Below are 26,946 nucleotides of genomic sequence, written 5' to 3'. Positions count from 1 at the left end.
GCCCTGTTATATATCAGCTTTGCTGCAGTTACTTTACAGCATTCTGTGTGGTTATGGCAAGTAACCAACCATCTAGTCACATGAACGGCCATTGTAAACCATGGTAAATCTCAAACTTGACGCTCCAGTTGCCTCACTTGCTGCACATCTCCTCACAAATGACTTCAACAGCTACTTCACTACATGAACCATTTGGATACTCTCTTCCAGACCTAGTTTCTCTGAACTGTGCAGATGGGAAGTGTATCTCCAACATCTCTTGCTCTTTTGCAATCCATCTGGCCTAAATCTCCAGTAACCTGTAGGTTTTCTCTTCTCTATTCTATCCATATCACTCCTTCTGCATTCATATCATGCACTGCCTTCTCTCACCATTCTTCATCTCCCCCCACAAATACAGGTATTCTCCCTCTCTCCACCTTCCGACCTATCTCACTCCCTCCCTCCCCCTTCCACCCTCAGCATAACTTCTTTTTTCAACCCCTCTCCCTTCTATCTCCTCCCTCTCTCCTTCTTCACCTTCACCTCTCTCTCCTCCTTCAGTCGGCTCCCCCCGTTGGAGGTTGAGTCCTCCCTTGGGCATGGGGGTGTGTGTTGTCCTTAGTGTAAGTTAGATTAAGTGGTGTGTAGGCCCAGGGACCGATGACCTCAGCAGTTTGATCCCATAGGAGCTTACCACCACCACCACCATCACCACTGCTGCCACCGCCACTGTCCTCCCCTCTACATTTTCCTACATCTCCTTCTGTTGCACTCTCTGAACTTCTTTCTCTTGTTGTGGGGCCGTGAATATATCTGTCAATAAACCCTCTCTCTTTCCCACTTCCCCCTCCCCACCTCAACCAGCTCAGACAACTCCTTTCAGTAATTGAGTTTTAATGATCTTGCAGTGGCAACAGGAATGTTTGTTCTGGTGTCTGTCTGTGAGTGTGTGTACTGTTGTGAGAAAAAGATCTAGTGCTCAAAAGATAATGTGAATGCTGTTTTCTGTAATGTGCTACTGTGGCTCTACACATTGATCCACTATAGGTGAGTGGTTGCCTTTCCTCTGTTTTATGTATTGTTCTAGCCAGTAATTTCCATTATTTTTCTGTTATTCTCATGCATTTTTTATCAAACCTGTACTCTGAGTAGACCTTCACTGTAGAAAATGTATTGCTTAACAGGTACTGTTTAACTGCTTTCTAAAAATGTTTGTTTATATATTTACTAATATTTTTCATCTCTTTTGACAAAAATATTGTACAACTTTAATCATTGATAGTGACTTGTACAGTTAATTTGTTACTTTTCTGTATAATAAATACACTTTATGCAATTTAAGTCTTTTTGCAAAGCACAGATCGGTAACATTTCAAAAATTGTTTCTTTTGATAGGCCAAATCATGCTCCTTTGTATTTAAAGAGCGATGGTGATACAGAAGAAGAGCCAGATCCAAATAAAATTGGAAATCATTCTTGTGTTACACGTTTCGTAAGAATGCTACTTTCATTGGTGAGTTCCTTGTCTTTGACTAATGACGTTTAAACATCACTGTTTCTAATCCCATTTGAAGTAAAAAGCATGGGTAGGATAGTAAAGTACAATTATTCATAAACATTCAGTTGTAAAGATAACAAAAGTATGCAATTATTTTGTATCAGTTGTTTCTGCATAAAACATGTTAACAATGATAAAGATGTTCGTATGTTCATATTTGTATGGTAATTTTGTGCAGTTGCTGCTGCATAGTGTTGCAGTCTGAGACAAAACCCATTTCCATACAACAGAAAGACAGCCCAAGTTGCAAATTTTACTTTATTTATTTATTTGATGACGAGTTTCAGACTGAGAACAATTTTCAGAGTGCCGTAACATACTCAAAAATGGTATTTCCAAAGAAGTTAAAACCATGTCAGAAATGTGCAACGAATGGTTGCAGTACATACAGATAGAAAATGATGGTGCAGTGGGTTATCTATGTGTTGCAACTGCTCATTGCACATTTTTGACATGGTTTTCACATCTTCGAAAAGACTATTGTTGACTATGTTACAATGATTTGAAAATGGGTCTCGGCCCAAAGCTAGTCATCATAAAGTAAAATTTGCAACTTTTTCATTGTACTGATTAATAGATGTTGCTGACCCACAGCTAGTCCAGCATGCTTGAAGTTTATAATTCTGATTATGAGTCTCTTTTCAAATAATCTCTCTCTCTCTCTCTCTCTCTCTCTCTCTCTCTCTCTCTCTCTCTCTCTCTCTCTCTCTCTCTCTCTCTATCTCTCACACACACACACCCTCCCTCCCTCATAACTCACAGCCTTCTTACCTTTGCCGTGGAAGAAAATGTAAATGCTGAGAATTAGTGTTGTCAATAAATCCTGAGAACCGTGTTGTCAATACAATAAATATCCACCAGTTTGCTATTGAGCTAAATTGTAGTAAGGAACTGAAGGAAGGAAAGGGGGGGGGGGGGGGGGGGGGAGTAGCTTAACTGGAAAGTTTAGTCTGCAGTGTAATAAAATTGAATTGTAAATTGTTAATAAAAGCCAACTGTTTGTTATTGCTTTTGTGTCACTATAACCATAAAGAAGCAATTGTGTGAATGAGGGGAGGCTATCAGTAAGGAGTATTTGTCTGCCGTGGAATGTGGAGTACAGGAATTTTTTTCACCGCAGAATTTTTATGCATTTCTGGTACTAAACAAGTGGTTTAGTGTCTCTTGATTTTAATTGCCAAGTGTGATCGCAAACATTATAGGTTTAGCAATTCCGAAGTAATTTAGATTTGTTTTGTTTCCATGCTGTTAATGGTAAAACATGCTATTTCATAAGGCTCTGTGGTGTTTTGGTGCCTACTTGCCTACTGCAATGTAGATGGAACCAAATCCTTGCAAAATAATGCCAAAACTGTCCCCAGAAACAGTCACTTACGACTCTCAGTATTTTAAAAAGTCTTAACCAAGTACATGGGGAGCAGACGACTTGTCTGCTCCAGTTTTACGGGGCATTTATGCGGTCTCGGCTCAATTATGGATGCACGGTGTATAGGTCTGTGAGACCTTCTTATTTAAATAAGTTGGACGTGGTGCATCATGAAGGGACTCGATTGGCCACTGGGGCATTCAGGACAAGCACCATACCACATCTCTGTGCAGAGGCTGGTGAACCACCACTTCAGAACAGACAATGGCTTCTTATGGTGCGCCATGTAAATAAAACTCTGTCCACACCATATGCATGTGCATACCATACTGTTGCTCGGCTTCCATTGGCACAGCTTTATTGTAATCAGCACAAGCAATAAGCCCCTATGGGATTCACTCATAGGATTATCTTTTTGAGATGGATGTGGCCAGTTATAATGTTTTACTTTGAGGTTGGAGAAGATTTTCACCTTGGCTCCTCCAGAGACCCACACTTGTTTTAGACTTGACTAATTTTAAGAAAAATAGTAAGCCAGATCTTACATTCCAGTCTCACTTTTATTTTAACATTTTAGATGTGCATAATGATTTCACAGTAGTTTACATTGGTGGCTGCAAACAAGGGAATTCCTTTGGCTGCTCTGTTGTGTTCCCTGACCATGTCACCAGGATTCACCTTGCTGATGATTATACCATTTTCACAGCAGAGTTCCACATGATCCTGAAGGTACTGGAGAGCAGATGTGTCATATTTGGGGCAAACAGTTTCTCATTTACTTCGATTCCCTTAGTGCCTTACAATCATTACACAACCTGTACCCCACTGAGGAGCTGGTCCAGCTGATATATGATCCAATGGGGGGTAAGCAGGTGTCATTCTGCTGGTTGCCTGGTCATGTAGGGATACGGAGAAATTAACAGGCTGATCCGGCTGCCAAGGAGACCTGTAGAGGACAGGATGTGGCACAGTGTCCTGTTTCCTTGCAGGATGTCATTTCTGCACTACACAGGAAGTGCATGCAGTTGTGGGATGATGAGTGGCTGGCAGTGATGACCAGTAAGCTGCAGTTGGTGAAGTCAGCAACCCAGCCATGGCGTACCTCCTGTCAGTTGCTCAGGTGGGATGAAGTGACCCTCACACATCTTAGAATTGGGCACTGCCCTCTCACACATAGCTTTTTACTCCAGCGAGAGGATCCCTTGTTTTGTGATGGTTGTAACATGCACATCTATATCATCCATATTTTAACAGTGTGTATTTTGTCCTGTGCTGCAAGGGCAGAAGCAAATATTGGTGGGGATCTACCCTCTAATTTAGCTGATGATGAGACGAATGTGACTAAGGTTCTAAGTTTTGTTACGTGTCTGGACTCTGGCCTAGATTTTTAGGCTGGAGGTTTTAGTGTGTTGCAAGGTGACTGGCTCCTCCTCTTTTTTGCAGTCAGTCAGCCAGCCACACCCATTCCTCCATTGTTTTAGCTCCTTGTACCAATTTTGTTTTAATATTGATGCAGTACTTCATTCCATGCTTCTTTGCGGTTATTCGTATAGATTGCCAAATTTTTTATTTTTTATTGAAAATTTCCCTGCATGCTTCCAAGCCGCAAAGACAACTGTGTATAGATAGCCGAGGGGACTACTTCAATAGGAGCATTGTTAAGTCCAGTTTTTTTTTAGAAAAAGGACCACTTGTCCTAGATCTTTGCTGGCTAACAGAATATGTTATGTGGCACGTGTTCTTGTCAAAACTGCATCTATGGACTCTAGTGAGTCAGTGAACAGAAGGTAAATAAATCAAGAAAAACCAGCGTGACTTTTTGTCAAATTTAAGAATGTGATGCCTCTAGATCTCTACAGGGTTACTATACTTCACTCTGCATGTATAAACAGAATCAAAAATTCTCCAATCCATTGGCATGGTAGCAGTGGAAGCACAATAGAGGGGATATGAGAATGGTTCTAATCAAAAATTTTAGTGTAGTTTTTGGGGGTTCACTTCATTGAGTTGGATGAATGGTAAGCCCGGGCCACACACTACACAAACAACTGAAAACTTGTAGCTTTCGACACACATTTGTGGAACTTCAATAATCATAACAGTAATATAATGGCAAATCTTGAATTTGAAAGTACATTAATTTAACTAAGTTTTGTCAGGGACTCCTCTGTGCAGTGAGTTTGTCCTAATACAGCTGTTTCTGTGCCATCATGGATTTGCCATCATATTGATTTTGCTAAGTTTTGGTGGTTTTCTGAGCTGTTTGCTCCTTTTGACAACATTTGAGCCAATAGTATGGATTTACATAAAACAGTCGCTCTTCACATAGAGGAAATGCCAGTACTGCAAATAGTGCAGTTTTGTCTGATCAAGCCAGTGTTGTGATAGCATTGTTATTATTTGCTATTTTTATGAGCCTTTGCTGTGTCATACTAGTCAGTGTGAACAGGAAAACAATTAGTACACTAGCTAGCCTACACATTGCTTGCAAACCTACTGGATGAGGTTTTGTGGTTGTGAAAAGTTTGTATACTGGACATTTCCCAAGCAAAAGGCTACCAACAATCATCTTTCCAGCAATTGAGCAGATGGTAATTTTGTGTTGAATAATAACTATAAAAACACCGGAATTGGATTAAAAGGCTTTCATAATGTGTCTTTAATGATCAGCAGAGAAAACCCATGCAAATTCAGCACCACATATTGTTTGATGTAGGCAAATAAAACGTTTTTGCATCACTATGATGCACAGAAGGTTTGTACCTCCCAAATTAAATAGACAGCATTATATACTTTTCCGAGTGGGATTGCTTACACTACTGGAAGACATTCTTTTCAACATATACTGTACAAAGGAATGTTGCACTCAGATATATAGTTCTGTGCTACAGCGGAATTTAGTAGTCACGAAACATTAGACAAAAGTGTTTCCCCTCCACCCCCAGGGGGACTTAAAATAATGGTTCTGCTAGCATATGATTGGTAACCATGGACCATCCATTGGTGCGATACAGATAGCCGTACCGTAGATGCAACCATAATGGAGGATGTATCTGTTGAGAGGCCAGACAGTCATGTAGTTCCTGAAGAGGGGTACCAGCCTTTTGGGTAGTTGCAGGGGCAACAGTCCGTAAGACTGACTGATCTGACCTTGTAACATTGACGAAAATGGCCTTGCTGTGCTGGTTCTGCAAATGGCTGAAAGCAAGGGGAAATTACATCCGTAATTTTTAGTTTCAGAGAGAGCATTAGTGGATGATTCACAAGAACAGGTGAAAGGAAAGAAGAAGAAGAAGAATGAGTAGCTTTGAGAGATGAAATAGTGAAGGCAGCAGAGCATCAAGTAGCAAAGAGGCGGGGGCTAGTAGAAATCCTTAGCTAACACAAGAGATACTGAATTTAATTGGTGAAATGAGAAAATATAAAACTGTAGTAAGTGAAACAGGCAATAGGGAATACAAATGTCAATAAAATTAAGTTGACAGGAAGTGCAAAATGGCTAAGCAGAAATAGCTAAAGGACAAACGCAAGGATTTAGAAGTATATATCACTAGAAAAAGGAAGATGCTGCCTATAGAAAAATTAAAGTGAGCCTTGGAGAAAAGAGAACCACCTAAGTAGCTCAAAAAGAAAACCAGTCATAAGCAAAGAAGGGATAACAGAAATGTGGAAGGAGTGTATAGAGGTTCTGTACAAGGGAGATGTACTTGAGGGCAATATTATGGAAATGGAAGAGGATGTAGATGTAGATGAGATGGGAGATATGATAATTTGTAAACAATTTGACAGCAATGAAAGTACTAAGTAGAAACAAGTCCCTGGGAGTAGAGAACATTCCAATAGAACTACTGATAGCCTTGCGGGAGCCAACCGTGACAAAACTCTTCCCTTGGGTGAGAAAGATGTACAAGATAGGCAAAATACACTCAGATTTCAAGAAGAATGTAATAATTCCAGTTCCAAACAAAGCAGGTACTGACAGGTGTGAAAATTACTGAACTAACAGTTTAGTAAGTCACTGGTGCAAAATACTAACATGAATTCTGTACAGAAGAATGGAAAAACAGGTAGACGCAGACCTCAAGGAAGACCAGTTTGGGCTCCAGAGAAATGTAGGAACACATGAGGCAATACTGGCCCTACGTCTTCTCATAGAAGATAGCTTTAGGAAAGACAAACATACTTTTACAGTGGTTGTAGACTTGGAGAAAGCTTTTGACAATGTTGCCTGGCATGCACTTTTTCAAATTCTAAAGGCGCCAGTGGTGAAATACAGGGAGTGAAAGGCTGTTAACAATTTTTACAGAAACCAGATGGCAGATATAAAGAGTCGGGAAGCATGAAAGAGAACCAGTGGTTGAGAAGGGAGTGAGAGAGGGCTGTAGCCTACCCCCGATGTTACTTAATCTGTGTACTCAGCTAGCAGTAAAGGAAACAAAAGAAAAATTTGGAGTAGCAATTAAAATTCACGGAGAAGAAACAAAAATTTTCAAGTTTGGCGATGACACTCATTCTGTCACAGACAGCAAAGGAGTTGGAAGAGCAGTTTAACAGATTGGATATTGTCTTGAAAGGAGGATATTAGATGAAGATCAACAAAAGCAAAATGAGGATTATGATATGTAGTTGTATTAAATCAGATGATGCTGAGGGGATTAGATTAGTAAATGAGTTTTGCTGTTTGGGTGGCAAAATAACTGATGATGTTTGAAGTAGAGAGGATATAAAATGTAGACTGTCAATGGCAAAGAAAGCATTTCTGAAGAAGAGAAATTTGTTAACTTCGAGTAAAGTGTCAGGAATTCTTTTTTGAAAGTAGAGAAGGAGAAGAAGGAGAAGCAAATGAAACATGGACAATAAACAGTTTAGACAAGAAGAGAATAGGAGTTTTCAAAATATGGTACTTCAGAAGAATGCTGCAAATTAGATGGTTAAAGTGTCAGGAATTCTTTTTTGAAAGTAGAGAAGGAGAAGAAGGAGAAGCAAATGAAACATGGACAATAAACAGTTTAGACAAGAAGAGAATAGGAGTTTTCAAAATATGGTACTTCAGAAGAATGCTGCAAATTAGATGGTTAGATCACATAACTAATGAGGAGGTACTGAATAGAATTGGTGTGAAACAGAATTTGTGGCACAACTTGATTAGAAAAAGGGGTCGGTTAGTAGGACTTCAAGAGACATCAAGGGATCCCAGTTTAGTACTGGAGGGAAGTGTGGGGGGTAAAAATTGAAAAGGGAGACCAAGAGATGAATAAACTAAGCAGATTCAGAAGGATTTAGTTGCAGTAGTTACTCACAGATGAAGAAACTTGCACAGGATAGAGTAGCATAAACTAGTCCCTGGACTGAAGACCACAACTACATGATTGGCAAACAGACCAGCACTATTTCCCTTCTGCTACCTCTGTCTGTCATATGTACTTCCCTCAGTAGTTCAGCCAGTAATGGCTGAGTATGAGCTCAACAAATCCGAAGTTCCAAAGTCATGGGCAGGTCAGTGCCAACGATCAAATTTACCAGATAAATGTATCCCTTTTGCACATGAGTAAATCTTTGGGAAGTATTGTTAGAACTGTAAAATGTATCATATTAATTTGAAATGACAGTGGAATACTATTGGTTGAAACTGCTGTCTCCCATCAAGTGACCACTCTCCTGCAGAAGTCATGGACATGGACATCACTAAACTGCAAAAGATTTGGAAATGGAAAGCATAACAGAAGTTAGAAATGTGATGAAGTGAGCGAATGGTTAGCTGAAGAAGACAACCACTTTGATCTTATCATTCGGTTTGCTTATACTTCCTGATTGTGTCAAGGCTGGAGTTATTCAGCTGAAGGCAAGACCTTATGTAACCAATTTGTTGTGATGCTATAAATGTCAAAAATGTGATCATTATACAGTAAGGTATAATGGCAAAGTTATATGCGGCAAAAGTGGAAAAGATTCTTACAAAGCATGGTCGCTGTAGTGAACACTAGACTTATGCATAAACTGCTCAGGAAATTGTCCTGTTTTCCACATGAATTCCCTGTAGTTTGTAGAAGAGAAGAATGTTGAAGAAATTAAAGGTACCAACAGAATTATGTATACATCGCTGCCTCTCTGAGAACATATGTAGTAAAGTCTGCACTACTATGCAAACAGAAGTAAGAGAGATTGATACAAACACGTACACTTGTAAATGTACATGCACAATAATATCTACATTAATAAGCCTGCAGATACTTTAAAAATAGTTCCAGTAGTTGTCACGGACAAACTAAGGAGACAACCCTCAATCACAAAGCTATTCAGCTGTTGCCAGACAAGCTGCCTCACAACAACAAAAGATGACATCCACACTCAAAATAAAATTTAAAAAATCCAGAAAACTGACACAAAACCATCAGATAGGAAGACGTAGTATTAATTGATTAAGATTACCCTAAAACAGAACAAGTGAGAAGTTGTTCTATTTCTCCAATCACTTCCCAACAATTGTCACCAAAAGCATGAGACAGGATCACAGAAAACACCATGTGATTAATGAATCCTTTATTGCAATAGGATGTGAATGAAAAATTTAAGAACATGTATGGAAGAAGGAAAGCTTTTTTTACATGGGATATCCTCATGTTCCTCTGCTTACAAGAGATACATTTTGAACCTTCAGGCAATCCTGTGTTCAAAGGTTTTAAGTTAAGGGGTTAATTTAGCCTGTTTTCTTTTTCTTCAGAGTTAATTTAAAATTACTGATATGGTTGCTATCTGTGCAATAACAACAACAAAAAATGTGGCCTTAAAGTTTCACTATTAACATTACAATAGCTCATGCCAATTACTGCACTTCAGTTGTTTAGCGCAACAACAAAAAATGTGGTCATAAAGTTTCACTATTAACAACATTACTCTGTGCAATAGCACATGCCAATTACTGCACTTCAGTTCTTTAGTGCAAATCAGTATCTGGACACATTTATGACATTACTGTATTCATAGCTGTGCTCGCCACATCTTAAGATGACACCAGGGAGCTTGTTCAAAGAACATATAAAATGATAACATTAACTCAGCTGCAAACTCCAAACTTTCGTCATTAGTAGTTTCTCTGAGAATGGCTGAAATTTTGTATCAGTTAGTTATCTCATATTTCAACAGTATTAACAGTTATCAGTTTGCTATGGAAATTGTTGTAAGTATACCTCTGTTTAGGATCCGTAATTTTCCTGTTTTGTCCTTACATGAGATGAATATTGGAGGTAGTAGATTCATTTTGTAATCTTAAAGATGGTGGTACTCTAAATTTTCTGAATAGTGTCTTGTCAAATGGTTGTACCTTTACTGCCAATGATTCCCAACTAAGCTCTGTAACACTCTTGACACGTATAACCACATACCTCTTAACATGATGTATATCACATGCACTCAATGAGTAATTGAACAATATTCAAGTACACTATGTGAACGCTTTATAGGTTCGTTGCACTATGCCAATACTTTCCCAGTAAAACATGGCCAGCCATTTCACCTTCCGTACAACTCACTGTTGTGAGTTGCTCACTCCATTCCATGGTTGATATAAGCATTACACCTAGATATTTGTTGGGAAGGAAAAGAGTCATTTAGTGTACCATTAAACTGTAGTCTAATGTTACAGGTGTGCTACTTCTGCCTATTTCATGTTGTCAGTTTTTATTAATGATAGTAATAAAATGTAACTATCTAAGTACCCCACAGTCTCAACTGGACCTAAATTTTGATTCTCTATTTTGACAGTGTACACAAAGTAAAAAGATGGACCATACACAGTGAGTCTTACTGCTGTCATTGCTTTGTCCTACCATAAGGAGTAGGATAGTCAAAGAAATGGCTCTCATACAATGGGTACTTCACCTCACAGAGTGAAAAACTAGTTAAAATGCAAACTTAAATTGCATCCATAAATAAACAAGAGTAATCATACTAATACTTTGTCACTATGAAAGCATTTGCCAAATCTTTCATGTCACGTGCAAATCATTGCTCCAGACAGGAAAGTGTAAATTGTTGCAAAAATAAGAAAGAGTACAGAAAATGGAGCTTGAAGATAGTTTGAGTGCGGCTATGCATAGTTTGTTGTTTGACTTGATTCAGAATTCTAGGCCCAAAATAGCTGACAAACCTTGTGCTTATACTCTTTCACCACCAATCTTATGATCATATCTGTACCACTCATTTTTGTTTTATCAACAGCAATACTCATGATAGTCTAGGAATCCACAACTTGGGGGCAATAATAGTCCCAAATGTTTTTCACATTAAATGAATGGTAGGTTAAGTTTAACAGTGATATTCCTCTTATAATATATATTTAGCATTTCAGTCTCATGAAACATAAAATAAGGGAAAGCCAACCACTCACATTTAACGAACTGATGTGTGGAGTGTATAAACACCTAACAGGAGTCACTATTCACACTAGCTGTTTTCCTAGTAAACATACACACAACAACACAGACACCCAAATGCACACTCCTGTGGTCATAGCATGTCTCGCCATGTGCGTTTAAGTGCCTGCATTGTTGTGTTTATGAATGTGTGTACTTTCAGTAGAAAAAAAAGTGAAAGTTCAAAAGCTTGTGTGAATAGTATTTTCTGTTAGGTGTTTCTATGCTTCACACTTCAGTCTGCTAAAGGTGAGTGGTTCCCTTTCCCTTAATGTTTCACATTATTCCATTCAGGGATTTCCATTATTGTTATTCAATCTTGCATAATATACTTGTAGGTATTTCAGTCTCTTAAGTCACAGTGAAATTCATACTGTTACTTTGACTAGAACGAGTGATGTATAGCTTCTCTCTTACGCAGTCTCCAGGTTGTTTGTTATTGGTGTGCATCATAACTGATACATTTCATCATTATATGTTAGTATTCATTGACGACACCTTTGAGAGAGAAACATATGGTTAAGTTCAAATGATTAATAAATTACTATAAAAGTATTTCATTATGAACCATATTCTTTACATGAAATTTTCTGGCCGTTAAATGAGGAGTACTGAGCCATAGAGTCAAATTTTACTAACCAAACTACTTACACATGTTTCAGAACAACAACATTGTAAATGTGCTGACAAAATATGTTTCCACTTGAAATATTATACGTCAGCTGTCATTAATAAAGTAAGTTATCCCAACATCTAAATACCCCAATAGAAACGTTCAGAATGAGTAGGAACTACTGAATGAGCGTTTTCCCATTTTATTGTGCAATTCATTTTTATTTTTACAGTTTTGGTTGGTGGGTTTAAAAGAGGGGGGAAGGGACCAAACTGCTAGGTCATCAGTCCCTGATTACAGTTTTGTTCATTTGAATGAGTCTTCACCTGTTACAAAATCAGTAAAAGGTTTCCGTAGACAGATGAGGTGTCACGATGATCAGCACAGATTGTTGTTCATTCTATTTGTCAATATATTTCTTCCTTTTTTTCTGCATCTATGTAATTACTCGGCAATTCACAATTAAGTGACTTGCAGAAAGTTCGTCGAACAACCTTACAACTACTTCTACTATTGAACAGTGTGCAAGAAAAAAAAAAGCTTTTTGTGCTAACTCTGATTTCTTTTCTTTTATTATTATGATCATTTTTCCATATGTAGATAGGTGCCAACAAACTGTCTTCACACTCTGAGGAGAAAGCTGATGATTGAAATTTCATGAGAAGGTCCTGGCACAACAAAAAATGACTTTATTTTAATGACTACCACCAGTTCCTTTGAACTTGTTTGATGATCTCCATGAGTCCTATCTGATGTAGATCCCAAACCATTCAGCAGTACTCCAGAAGAGGACGGTCAAGTGTAGTGTAGGCAGTCTGTTTAGTACACCTGTTACATTTTATAGTGCTCTGCCAATAAATTACAGTCTTTGGTGTGCTTTACTCACAATATTATCTGTGTAATTGTTCCAATTTAAGTTATTCAAAATCACTAATTATGTAGTTTAGTTTTTACAGCCTGTAGATTTGTGTGACTTACTGTGTAACCGAAATTTTGTGGATTCCTTTTAGTACTTGCAAGGATGACTTCACACTTTTCATTAATTATAGTCAATTGCCGCTTTTTGCACCCTACTGATATTGTGGCCAAATTGTTTTGCAATGCATTTTGATCATAGGACGACTTTAGGAGATGGTAAACTAAAGCACCATCTGCAAACAACCCAAGATGGCTGCTCAGATTGCCTCCTAAATCATTATAAGGAACCGTAGAAGGCCTGTTGCACTACCTTGGGGAATGCCAGAAATCACTTTGGTTTACTTGATGATTTTCCATCAGTTACTACGAACTGTAACCTCTCTGACAGGAAATTACATATCCAGTCACATAACTGAGACAATATTCCATAATCACGCAATTTCACTGTAAGCCATTTGTGTAGTACAGTGTCAGAAGCCTTCTAGAAATATGTAATCAATTTAAGCAAATGATTTCATTGCTTCAAGACAGGGTAGACAATATCAATTGTTGTATATCAGTGCATAACATATGATAACCACGATATGAGCTGTAGTATCAAATTTGTGGTGAATTTTTTGGTGTTAATTCTTTTATGTCTATCTCTCCCTCATCTTCAAACTTCGAACTGCAATGAACGTTACAGTTGCACAACTAATTGACAACTATAAAGTTAGGCACCAGAAAACTGATGCACATAATTCCCTCAAATAAGCTGCCTTTTTAAAATAGTTTGTATGTAAATTATTTAGCATATATTGTGGTTTTTATTAACTAATTATGATTTATTTACAGATGGAACATGGTGCTAAGGCACATTTGAAGAATCTGACAGAATACTTCAGTTTCTTTAATGAATTCATCAAAATGGGGGAAGAAGAAAGTCAGTTTCTTCTCTCTGTACAAGCTATTTCAATGATGGTGAGCTTCTACTTAGGTCAGAAGTCACAGCAGGAATACGTGAGTATCTCCTCCTCTTCTTTCCACACCCAACTGTAGCAAATGCTAGTCATTTATTGTAAGACAACTCAGTGCTTTCCCGCTACATGTAATACCCAAATAATAAAATTTTAAAAGAATTCAAAAGTGAAACATATTTTACTCTGTAAATGTTTAAAGATGTATTTACTGAGAATCAACAAGGTTTTCACTCAGTGTCAGGTTTTTGAATTGAGAGAGCCCCCTTAAAATATATATATATATATATATATATATATATATATATATATATATATATATATATATATATATAAGGAAAGAAAAAGAAAATATGAGATGAAGGAAGGTTCTGTACTTTCAGTTTCCATAAATAAACTTGTGACAGGACTATTCATATCTCCGGAAGGCTGATAGAAGATATAAAAATGGTTTGAGTAAAGAAATAGGCAATCATTGCACTGAACAGAAAATAATACATATTAGCAGTGAAGTTAGAGAACCAGTTGATAAGTTTCTGTAGTTAGAACATTTTAAGGTGAATCCAGTTGACAACAGAAGAAACAAACAGATTAACTTTAAATGTGAACATGTTAGGTTAGGCTTTACTGTTATTGACATCAAATGAAACAACAAATTTGTACCAGTCACTGTTTATTTTTATCCATAATGCATTTCGAAGGTTTAAACCTCCATCAAGTCGATTTACATGTGTTAGTCTGACATGGGTGTGTTGTATTAAAATTTTGGTGTGCCATTGGTCACAGATTCCTTTCTCTGTCATAAACATCACACATAAACTGTCGTGTTTTGTAAACAAAGATGCTGTCTTCAGAAACAAACAGTTATCAACCAGTGGTCTGCAGCACTTTTGGAAAACTAAATAGAACTTTCAAAACCAAATTCCCATGAGTTTGAAACATAAAGTTAATGACCATCATGCGATAGTTTTTACATACAAGAATGAGACATGGCGTTTTAAATGAAAAGCATTTAGAGAGTGAGGGGTGATTGGCAGAAAGCGATAAGGTGCGTATTGGGAATTACTAAGCTAAATAGCAAAACAAACAAATATACAAGGGGCAATCACGTGAAAATGATACAGATGGAAAAGAAGTAAGTAAACTGTTTATTGTTTCAGAAGTAATCACCATAACTGTAAAAACATTTATCCTACTGCGAGACAAGACAGTCGGTGTCTTCATGGAAATATGTTTTCAGTTGAGATTGTACCCAGATATGTACCCCTTCATCCAAAGCAAATCAATATCCACTGATGTCTTCTTCAGGGCTAAAAAATGTGGAAATTGTATGGGGAGAGAATAGGACTGTGTGTGTAAGTGCTTCCCAGTGAACAATCTGCAGCATAGTCAAAATAGCCTTGACAACATTCTAACCCCCCAACCTGTTGTGGGTTGTTCAGAGTACACTGCAAGAGTTTCAGTGGTAAGCTCTTGCACATCCTCCCTACATTTTCAGTATCTCCCCATGCAATTTCCTTGTTTTTGGATCCCTGAAGAAAGATATACATGGGCATTGATTTGCTTAGGACAGAGAGGTGCACACCTGGGTGCGGTCATAGTTCCATAGGCAACTGCAAACATTTTTTCGTGTCATCTTTCACAGTGGGATAAGCGTATTAACTGTTAGTGCCCTTAGCAGTAATCCATGCACTTTCAAATCAAAACTGAAGAGTTTCCTCATGGGTCATTCCTTCTATTCTGTTGAGGAGTTCCTTGAAAAATTAAGCTGATTCTTATGTTTTATTGTTGACTGTGTTTACTGAAACTTATGGCTTGACTTCTTTTGGGTTCATAAACATTTTATTTTTATCTGTTATTACTTTTTGTTGTAACTTCCGTACTGACACATTCCTTGACCTTGGAGATTTGCTCCTCAATTTGGTCCTATGGAACTTGACGTATAAATAAATAAAATAAAATAATAAACAGTTCCAGAATGAAATTTTCACTCTGCAGCAGGGTGTGCACTGATATGAAACTTTGTGGCAGATTAAAACTGTGCGGCAGACCAAGACTTGAACTCAGCCCCTTTGCCTTTCGTGGGCAAGTGGTCTACCAACTGAGCTGTCCAAGCATGACTCACGATCCCTACCCACAGCTTCAATTCTGCCAGTTCCTTGTCTCCTACCTTCCAAACTTCACAGAAGCTCTCCTGCCAACCTTGCAAAACTAGCACTCCCGGAAGAAAGCTTATTGCAGAGACGTGGCTTAGCCACAGCCTTGGGGATGTTTTGCAGGAGAGCTTCTATGAAATTTGAAAGGTAGATGTACTGGCAGAATTGAAGCTACAGGAATGGATTGTGAGTCGTGCTTGTATAGTTTGGTTTGTTGTGCACTTGGCTGTGAAAGGCAAAGGTCCCAAGTTCGAGTCTTGGTCCGGAACACAGTTTGAATATGCCAGGAAAGTTAATGATAAACAGTTCATTTACTTTTCTTCCATCTGTCTCGTTTCCATTTCTCTGAATAAAGTATCATGGAAAAAACTGGAATCAAATCTGCAATTTTGACTCCAATTCAATGAGCAATGGAGTTGGTAGCCCTGCGCCTGCTACACGGACGTCTGAGTCACAGCTCTTGTACAAGATAAGTAATTTAAGTAGTAATAAACTGTTTTTTAACACTTTAAACTAATTTATTACGTTAATTATAGTGCTCTGCAAGCATACCATTAAAGGTTTTTGTCTTACTCGCGTATTTTCACAGTAATCACGTAAAGTTCATTTTGTTTACATATCGCGGCCAGGCCGAACTTTTGAGTTTTCAGATTAAACTTCATACCGCAATCTTAAGTGCATTTACTGATAGTTTAGTGTGCTAAATACGTTTGCTGCCGTTATATCTGTAGAGTATCGTCATCTCTTAAGTAATTTCCAGTAAAAAACTTCTGAACCACGGTTTACATAGTCGCGAGTAGGCCTAATTTTTCGTACACGTATTTTCATTGTTTTCCGGTAACTTAATTGTCTTTCTGTCACTAAAATAGATTTGTACCATGAGTGTAAAGTGCCTGACGTGCCGTAGGATCGTTAGCTCCGGGGTCTGGTGTGATGGATGTAGTAACTTTTTTCATTGGGGCGACTGTAGTGGCGTGGGAATTGGGAAAATGAGCGAGACTCATCAGTGGTTCTGTAGGCTATGCAGTAGAGATAGGAAGATTGTGGAACAGGAGGGGAAAATTGCTGCCCTTCAGGCTGAGTTAGATGAGGCTAGGCGAGAACTGGGCAGGTTAAGGGGGGAGAAGGGTAAACAGGGGTGGGAAGTGGCAACAGGCATGAGGAACAGGCCAAGAAATTCTTCTGACCGCTTTGTTATTAATGTACAAAATAGGTTTGACCTGTTGCCTCAGTCAGAAACTGATGAGCCTCTCACAGAAGTAGATGTCCACAGGGCTCAACAAGCTTTCAGCAGCAAATTGATTAAGAATGTAGGGAAGTCTGCAAAGAGAAAGAAAGTCTTGTTGCTAGGTAGTTCGCATGCTAGGGGTGTGGGCCAACTTCTGCAGGATGAATTAGGGTTGGATTACCAGGTCACAAGTTTTTTCAAACCTAGTGCTGAACTTGGGCAGGTTACAGAGGATTTAGGTTCACTATGTAAAGGTTTTACTAAGGAAGACACCGTGGTTATTGTGGGTGGGCCGGGCAACAGTATTGACAGAGATCCGGGGTACAGCATAGAGTGTGACCTGGCAAATATTGCATCGGCATCGAATCATACCAGTGTTGGGTTTGTGTCGGTTCTGGAGCGCCACGACCGACCTCATTTGACCTCTTCTGTCAGGAGAGTTAATTTGGAGTTGGAACGGCTACTTGGATCTGATGCGGGGTCACACATTGGTGTGGTTCGTGTTGATTCACTCTGTAGGTGGGACTATACTAGACATGGCCTACACCTCAACAGGAAAGGGAAGGGTAAACTGGCTGGGCTGATAGCAGGAAATTTAAAGGGGGGAGGAACTACATCTCATGGTGGAAACTCTTTTTTAGTGTAAGATCAGTGTCCAGTGGGAAACTCAGCCATGCAAGTACTAAAGATGTCAAAAAAGTTCAAGATAGTTGCAAAAGTAAAATGAAAAATGTTAGTATATTTCATCAAAATATTGGGGGATTGAACAATAAAATTGATGAGCTTCTGCTTTGTTTAGAAGATATAGAAACTGAGAATGTAATAGATGTACTATGCCTGTCTGAGCATCACATTGTCACTGATATGCAAAAGGTTAGCATCAATGGGTACAAATTAGCTGCACATGTAAGTAGAGATAATATGATGAGAGGAGGAGTTGCCATATATGTCAAAAGCTTCCACAGTGCAAAAAATTTAGAAACTAAAAAATTTTGTGTAGAGCAACATATGGAAGCATGTGCCACTGAACTTAAACTAAAGGATGGCACTTTCATAATTGTAACAGTGTATAGGTCCCCCTCAGGGAATTTCCAGCTATTTCTGGAAAACTTGGATGCTTTGTTGTGCTATCTGTCAGACAGGGGGAAGCAAATTATCATTTGTGGGGATTTCAATGTTGATTCCCTGAAAGAGTGTAATAGGAAGAATGACCTTTTAGTATTACTCAGTTCTTTCAATTTGAGCTCCGTCATTGATTTTCCTACTCGGATAACAAAGAACAGCAGTACATTGATAGATAACTTTTTTATAGACCAAGATAAGTTTAAGGACATAAATGCTTATCCTGTTGAGAATGGTCTTTCAGATCATAGTGCACAGCTTGTTACAGTACATGACATAGCTCCATGCAGTATAATAAATCAGACTTTCAAAGCAGTGCGTTCAATTAACAATATAAATATTGCAAACTTTAGGGAAAGCCTACAGCAGCTAGACTGGGATGAAGTGTATAAGGAACCCGATGCAAACTTGAAATATAACTTATTTCACAATACATTTTTAAGGGTATTTGAAAATTGTTTTCACAAGAAAATAGTTAAACATAATTCCAAGAAAACATATAAAAAACCTTGGCTAACTAAAGGAATAAGAATATCTTGCAACCGCAAAAGAGAACTGTATCTAACAGCAAGATGGAGTACTGACCCCGAAATTGTTCAATATTATAAAAACTATTGTGCGGTACTAAGAAAAGTTATTAAAAAGTCCAGAAGCATGTGTATCATGTCTGAGATCAGTAACTCTGATAATAAAATTAAAGCAATTTGGAATATTATTGAAAGGGAAACAGGGCAACCAAGAGCACAGGAAGACTTTAGTGCAATAAAATTGAATGACAAGTGCACTAACAAACAATCAGAAATTGAAAATATTTTGAATAATCATTTTTTAAATGTTGTGGAGAAAATAGGATCTAGATCTTCACTAGAAGAGGCAAGGCTATTAATAGAAGAGGCCATACCTGCACAGTTTGAAACAGCTGTAATTCCACCAACCTCTCCCTCTGAAATCAGTAAAATAATAAACTCGCTGAAAAGTAAAAGCTCTTACGGAATTGATGGCATTTCCAGCAAAGTACTTAAAGCTTGTTCCCCACAGATAAGTAGAATTCTCAGCCACGTATGTAATAGCTCTTTGGAGCAGGGTGTTTTCCCTGATAGACTGAAATATGCCATTGTAAAACCATTGCATAAAAAGGGGGATATGTCGGATGTCAACAACTACCGCCCAATCTCTCTTCTGACAGCTCTATCAAAATTTTTTGAGAAAGTAATGTATTCAAGAGTAGCCTCCCATATTTGTAAAAATAAAGTACTAACAAAATGTCAGTTTGGTTTTCAGAAAGGCTTTTCAACAGAAAATGCTATATATGCTTTCACTGATCAAATATTAAATGCTCTGAATAACCGGACATCACCCATTGGTATTTTTTGTGATCTCTCAAAGGCCTTTGATTGTGTAAATCATGGAATTCTTTTAGATAAGCTAAATCATTATGGTTTGAGTGGGGCAGTGCACAAATGGTTTAATTCATACTTAACTGGAAGAATGCAGAAAGTTGAAATAAGTGGTTCGTGTAATGTTAAAACAGCTGATTCCTCAAACTGGGGTGCTATCAAGCATGGGGTCCCACAGGGTTCGGTCTTAGGTCCTTTACTGTTCTTGATATACATTAATGACTTACCATTCCACATTGATGAAGATGCAAAGTTAGTTCTTTTTGCTGATGATACAAGTATAGTAATAACATCCAAAAACCAAGAACTAAGTGATGTAATTGTAAATGATGTTTTTCACAAAATTATTAAGTGGTTCTCAGCAAACGGACTCTCTTTAAATTTTGATAAAACACAGTATATACAGTTCCGTACAGTAAATGGCAAAACTCCAGTAATAAATATAGAATTTGAACAGAAGTCTGTAGCTAAGGTAGAATTTTCAAAATTTTTAGGTGTGTCCATTGATGAGAGGTTAAACTGGAAGCAACACATTGATGGTCTGCTGAAACGTCTGAGTTCAGCTACGTATGCTATTAGGGTTATTGCAAATTTTGGTGATAAGAATCTCAGTAAATTAGCTTACTATGCCTACTTTCATTCACTGCTTTCGTATGGCATCATATTCTGGGGTAATTCATCGTTGAGTAGAAAAGTATTCATTGCACAAAAACGTGTAATCAGAATAATTGCTGGAGCCCACCCACGGTCATCCTGCAGACATCTATTTAAGGATCTAGGGATCCTCACAGTAACCTCACAGTATATATATTCCCTTATGAAATTTGTTGATAATAATCCAACCCAATTCAAAAGTAATAGCAGTGTGCATACCTATAACACCAGGAGAAAGGATGATCTTCACTATGCAGGGTTAAATCTGACTTTGGCACAGAAAGGGGTAAATTATGCTGCCACAAAAGTCTTTGGGCACCTACCAAACAGCATCAAAAGCCTGACAGATAGCCAACTAACATTTAAAAATAAATTAAAAGAATTTCTAGATGACAACTCCTTCTACTCATTGGCTGAATTTTTAGATATAAAGTAAGTAAAAAAAAAAAAAAAAAAAAAATTATTAATCATTAGTGTCATGCAATCTTTTGTGTAATGTAATTTCTTGTACAGACATCTTTTATTAACCTGACACGTTCCACATCATTACGAAGTGTCGTATTCATGATCTATGGAACAAGTATTAATCTAATCTAATCTAATCTGAAATGGAAACATATTGCTTCTTACCGTAAAGAAGACACATCAAGTAGTAGATAGGCACAATTAAAAAACACTTACATAAAGCTTTTGGCCACAGCCTCTTCCCAATCGTACACTATTATCCCTTCCCCTTCCACTTCCCCACCAGATACCTGCTTGCATCGCATGTGATAGCTGCATTCTGGCTTGAGATGCTGGAGTTGGCAGTCGTGTGCGTGAGGTGTGCTTGCTTGTGGGTGTGAATGGTGTGTGTGTGTGTGTGTGTGTGTGTGTGTGTGTGTGTGTGTGTGTGTGCGTGTGTGCGTGCGTGTTAGGTGGTTTTTTTATACGAAGGCTGTGTCTGAAACCTATATGTAAATGTCTTTTAATTGTGCCTGTCTGCAACTTGATGTGTCTTCTTTATGGTAAGTAGCAATCTATATTTTCCTACATTGTTGAGATTTCTACTTGGAGTTTCCATTTGCTTGAAATGTAAATGGGAGAGACACGTGACCAGGCGGAAGGATACTAGATGGGCCAAGGAAGTTTTGCTCTTAATTTACACACACAATAAGAGACAGAAATCATGGTTTAATAGAAAGTGGGCAGATGACATTAGAATATCCAGGAGCAACATCAGTGATTTTGGCTGAAGACCTTAATGCATGGAAAAGTCAAAAGGAAGCTATTAGCTATCAGTAAAGTCAAATTACTGATTATGATGAAGATTAAAATTGTAATTATTTGCCAGAAAAGTCTGGAAAATAAAGTAATAGACACAACGTACAACAAAGAACAAAATAATTTAATGTAGTGCAGCAAATATTATGTGAATAAAATCATTTTGGGTATTAGGCAAGTCGTTATGAAACATTAGAAAAACAAAAATGCTGACAGTTTGATCAACATTGCAGTGGTCTGCTTCAGGGTGACTAACTGCTGGAGTCTGGTGATGTTCTTTTTCTGTATGCTGCCTTCTTTCAGTTGTCATGTGGCTACTGATGCCACATTCTGGGTGCCTGTTGGACAATTTAAAATGAAGATTGCTGGTGAGCAATGGCTGTATGGTAGGTTATTGCCTGTGCTATTCTGACAAGTGATTTTTAGTCAATAACAAACCACTAGCTTGTACCAGAGGTAGTGTTATCCTGCAGCTTTCACTATCCTTGTACATAGAACAGCATTCTTTAGTGCTCAGTGGTGGTGTAACTCCACATGTAAATACCTAATGGTGTGCATCAATTTCTTATACACTGTATGTTCTAGTTTGCTGCTAGACAACCTTAGCTCGCTTGATTAGTGATGCTGCCAACTGCCAACATAATAAAACAAGATCTGGATAACTTTTCATGGGAATGGATGTAGGTTAACAAAAACATATTGTGAACACTGAGGTATAGTGAAAATAAAACAAACGGAGAACCTCTTCCTGTTGCTCGCTAACCTTATTTGAGAAGGATCAGTGACTGTGTAGGCAAGATACTGTGCCACAGAAGAATTAAACCAATATTCCAAGTGGCCTGAAGATCCAAGATCTGTTGATGCCCAATGAAGTATTCTGTAGTTGCTCTCCATGCAGCAGGTGTCTATGGGCTTTGATTTGAATGTGACAAAGTTTATGTTGTGAAACCAAGAGCAATCAGAACTTGCATGTCAGAGCACGGAAGCTATGTATGACTAGGGCAACAAATCGGCTGCAGCTCAAAACCACCAGGATTGCACCGATCTACTGATTTTCAAGAACCTCTAGTGCTTGATCGACAACTGTGGATTCAGCACCCAAAAATAAAAGGCCAGTGAAATAATTAAATGCCCTATCAGCATCAACAGGTATGATGGCTATAAGTTAGCATCGATTTGGCTGCCAGTGATCCCATTCCATCGGACCACATATGTTCGGCCACCAACATTTGCTTGTGTCTCGAGTTCAACAGTACAAACCAATGTCCATAAGAAAACTGCTGTGTGGCATCAATGTCTTGCTGATGGAAAACACTATCCTTGAGTACAAGTCGCTGATTCCTTATTACCTATCAGTCACCTGCCAGAATAGCACAGCTACCATACAGCCACTCCTCCACAACAATTTTTACTATGAATTGGCCTATCCCAGAAAGTGATGTCTGTAGCCCCTTACAACCAGAATAAGACAGTGTATAGGGGAAGACCATCACCAGAATCCAGCAATTTGTTGCCCTGAAGAGGATCACAGAGACATCAGTTGAAACTGCAACATTTTAGTTGTTTCAGTTTTTCATAATGACTTGGCCTAATAACCAAAATGATTTTACTCAACCTGACTCTGGCTGTGGAAGCCCAAGAACAAAAATATAATACAAATGTCTGTCAAACTCTGACTCTTAATGCATACAGGCATCCAGCTGCAAAGATGCTGTCCGTGAAAGAGGTACTGTGCACTGTCCAGAACGCGAATGTGATGCAATGGAGCAAAAAGCAAAACACCTTATAAGTGAATGCACAGTAACAAGGGGACAGAAAACTTCATGAAGGCCTATTTACAAAGGCTATTGCTTGGTTAAGTTATCTGAACTGTAATATTTGTAACCACTCGAAACATTCATGCATGACAGGGTGAAAGATAGATGCTGCCAAAATGGAGAAAAGAGAAGGAGCTGTATGAATGTCAGGAGCTCAGATAGCAAGCCAGTACTAAGCCAAGAAAGGAAAAGTGAAAAATGGAAGGAATATATATGAAGTGCCTTGCAAGGGAAATAAGCTTGAAGGTGATATTATAGAAAGGGAAGAGAAAGATCAATTGGAAAATGTGATTTTGTGAGAAGAAATTTACAGACTTGTGAAAGACCTAAGTGGAAAAAAGGCCCTTGGGATAGATGATATTCCCTTAGAATTATAGGAATCCTTCGGAGAGCTAGCCAAGAAAAAATTAATCTGTCTGGTGTGTAAGATAATGAGACAGGCAAAATACTTCCAGACTTCAAAAAGAATGTAATAATATAATTCCAAATAAGGCAAGGCTGATGGGTGTGAGTGTTACCAAATTATCAGTTTAATAAGTCATGCTAGCAAAAAACTGATATGACTTACTTACAGAAGAATGGAAACACTGGCAGAAGCCGACATTGCAGAAGATCAATTTGCTTTATGAAGAAATGTAGGGATACAAGAGGAGATACTGACCCTTTCATTCACATTTTAAAGTAGATTAAAGAAATACAAACCTACTTTTAAAACATTTGTAGGTTTAGAGAAAGTTTTGTCAGTGTTGACTGGAATATACTCTTTGAAACTCTGAAGGAAGCAGGGATAAAGTACAAAGGGCAGAAAGATATTTACAATTTGTACAGAAACTAGATGGCATCTATTATAATTGAAGGGTGTGAAAGGGAAGCAATGGTCGAGAAGGAAGTGAGGCAGGGTTCTAACCTATTCCCCATGTTATTCAATCTATACAGGAGCCAGTCATTAAGGAAATCAAACAAATACAGTGTGTATAAAAAAAAAATCATCGATTTGACACATCTATATTTCTGAAACTAATAAACATATACAGTGACTTTTGTTTTTTGATGAATAGAAAACTCAAAAGAAAAGAAATCATACCTTTTCATAGGTGTTCAAAATGCCCCCCTTGAGATACATAGCATATGTCAATTCAGTATTCAATTTGTTCCCACACTGCACCAAGCATGTCTTGAATTACAGCTTCGTCAGCTGCTGGTATGTGATGTCTTAGTTCATTCACTATTATTGGTAACAGAGGCACATGAACAGAATCTTTTAAAAATCCCCACAAGAAATAATCACACACAGGCAGGTCTGGTGACCTTGGAGGCCAGTAATGTAGGGCTGAATCATTTGGTCCAGTGTGACCAATCAATCATTCAGTAAATCTTTGATTTAAAAATTTCCACACTTCCAGATGTCGGTGTGATGGTGCCCCATCCTCTTGGAAAATGATGTAATTCAAATCAGTCTCCAACTGTGGGGAAGAAAGTTCTCAAGCATATTGATAGATGTTCTTCTTGTAACAGTGTTCTGTTTTATGGCGGAGTGTCAGACACTCAGGGATGGCCTGGTAATTTGCCTTTACACAAACATCTTGTTTCTTGGAATTGTTCATGCCATCATCTAATGCTCTGTGCTGTAGGAGGATCTACACCATACATAGAACGAAAGTCACAGTGAACAGTTATTTTTGACCTGCATTGCACAAAATGGAGAACACAAAACGCTTCCTGTTTCCCGACACCATTTTTACCTGAACTGAAATGGGCGCACACTGCTGCTACCTGGCAGGAACCATGTAAAACTCAGAGTTTGCTCTGTCCAACAGTATGTTGTTGATGCACAAGTCTCAAATAACATAAGAGAGTTTTTGGTTATAGATTTGTATGTGGCTTTAATTGTAGCGCTTCTGATGCGACTCTAATTGGAGCTGGTTCTGGGAAGATTGCGTCATCAGTGATTTAGGAATGATAATCTGAGTCTACTCTAATGCTTGTAGAAGGAGTAAATCAGGCTTGTGCTAGACACTTTACAATTACTTTTTCACCAGATGAAAAAAAAAGTGAGATTGTCAGTATCAAAATTGCAGTCCAGTTTTGGATCACTGCATCATTCACAGTTCTTCTTTGGTGCAGCTGTCATGTTATTGGGAGCAGAAGTAAACAAATAATCAAAAATTACAATATCAGTGACTCTTCTCGGTTTGTGCAATTTATCAAACTACAAATGACTGTGAAAGGTGTCATACATATGTGCCTTCCTTGTAAGATAGACAGAGGTGTCCACAGGTGTGAGATAGAACCTCCACAATCTGACCACATTAAATTCATTAAGCCATTTGCGATAACAGGCTTAGATTTCTCAGGACCACTTCTCGTCAAGCTTGCCAAAACCTGTTCCAAAAGTATGTGCTACAACAAGAACTATCCACTTCAAACTTGCGTTAGGTAAGACCTTGAATAAATTTTGATGGGCTTCAGAAAACTTACTGCAAGAGAGAACTATCAGATAATATTTATTCAGATAACACAAAAATGTTTCAAACAGCAAACACAGAACTGAAAGAGTTTGCTCAATTCTTTGGGGGTGCGGGGACAAGTCAGCACTTCATTCACCAAGGTGTCTCGTATAGTTTATTATACCATGGGTGGCTTGGTGAGGAGGCTGGTGGGAATATGTGGTACATACAACTAAATGTTGCTTCAGGAAGGTTCTGGGAAACTCGCTAGTAGATGAAGAAACACGTAGGACTTCAAAGTATAGTACGTGTGGTGATTTGTTTTTGGCAGCAGCAGAAATGTTGCAGCTGTATCAGGCCAACCCAGACAGATAAAGAAGTCGTTTGGATTGTTCTAATACAATTGCAACATTTCCATTGCTGATAAAAACTAATTCACCCTTCACAAACTCGATAGTATCTCAACAATCCAGTGAAATGGAGAAGTTGGAACTTCTTTGCATAACTGATAAATTTTCTACAGCTGGCTCGATAAAAGATTTTTTATTATATTAAAATTGCATAGTGTTGACTAACAAGCATATAGATGAACTTGTTGTGAGATAGGAATTTTTTTAATTTATTCATTTTTCTCCCTATTCAGCATGTCAGCTATTATTGTTTGAATGGGCCTTATATTTAGGTATTTTTATGTGCTATCTTTAACTTTTAATGTTGGAGTGCGTATGTTCATAAGCCTTTTGATATTGGTGTAGTCCTTGTCTTGTTTAGAAGTTGAAACATATTAATGTCTAATTACTGTAAATTATTTTTTTAATATTGTTTCATTGTTAAAAGGTGGAAGTGGTGAGTGAAGAGGAAGATGAAGAAGAAGTGATACCATTGCCAACAGACAAATACAAACCCGCCTCTCTTGAAAAGATGATCAGCTTGGTTGCCATACTTGCAGAAAAGTCAAGGGGCTCTGATCATCTGCTAAAGCTATCTACATCTGATTTAAATGCTATTGCAGGTGGAAAGGTAATCATTAATTAATCATTTTATGTGTGAAATGATTT

The 26,946-nt window shown here is 38.0% G+C and overlaps 1 protein-coding gene across 2 annotated transcripts in view; it reads left to right on the top strand.

Moving 5' to 3' along the window:
* LOC126352307 (ubiquitin carboxyl-terminal hydrolase 34) overlaps positions 1-26,946 on the top strand; it is a 538,206-nt gene that overhangs the window by 320,791 nt on the left and 190,469 nt on the right. For both annotated transcript variants that reach the window (XR_007565188.1, XM_050002677.1), the window contains exons 37-39: positions 1,378-1,495; positions 13,683-13,847; positions 26,726-26,908. Coding sequence is in view for 1 of the 2 variants with exons in the window: in XM_050002677.1 (XP_049858634.1) it covers positions 1,378-1,495; positions 13,683-13,847; positions 26,726-26,908 (466 nt within the window). In the remaining variant the exon portion in view is untranslated. The remainder of the gene's footprint in view (positions 1-1,377; positions 1,496-13,682; positions 13,848-26,725; positions 26,909-26,946) is intronic.

The sequence above is a fragment of the Schistocerca gregaria genome, chromosome 1 (assembly GCF_023897955.1).
Source record: "Schistocerca gregaria isolate iqSchGreg1 chromosome 1, iqSchGreg1.2, whole genome shotgun sequence".
NCBI lineage: Eukaryota > Metazoa > Arthropoda > Insecta > Orthoptera > Acrididae > Schistocerca > Schistocerca gregaria.
Note: the sequence above shows the minus strand (reverse complement) of the source record. Positions and strands in the feature narration are given on the sequence as shown.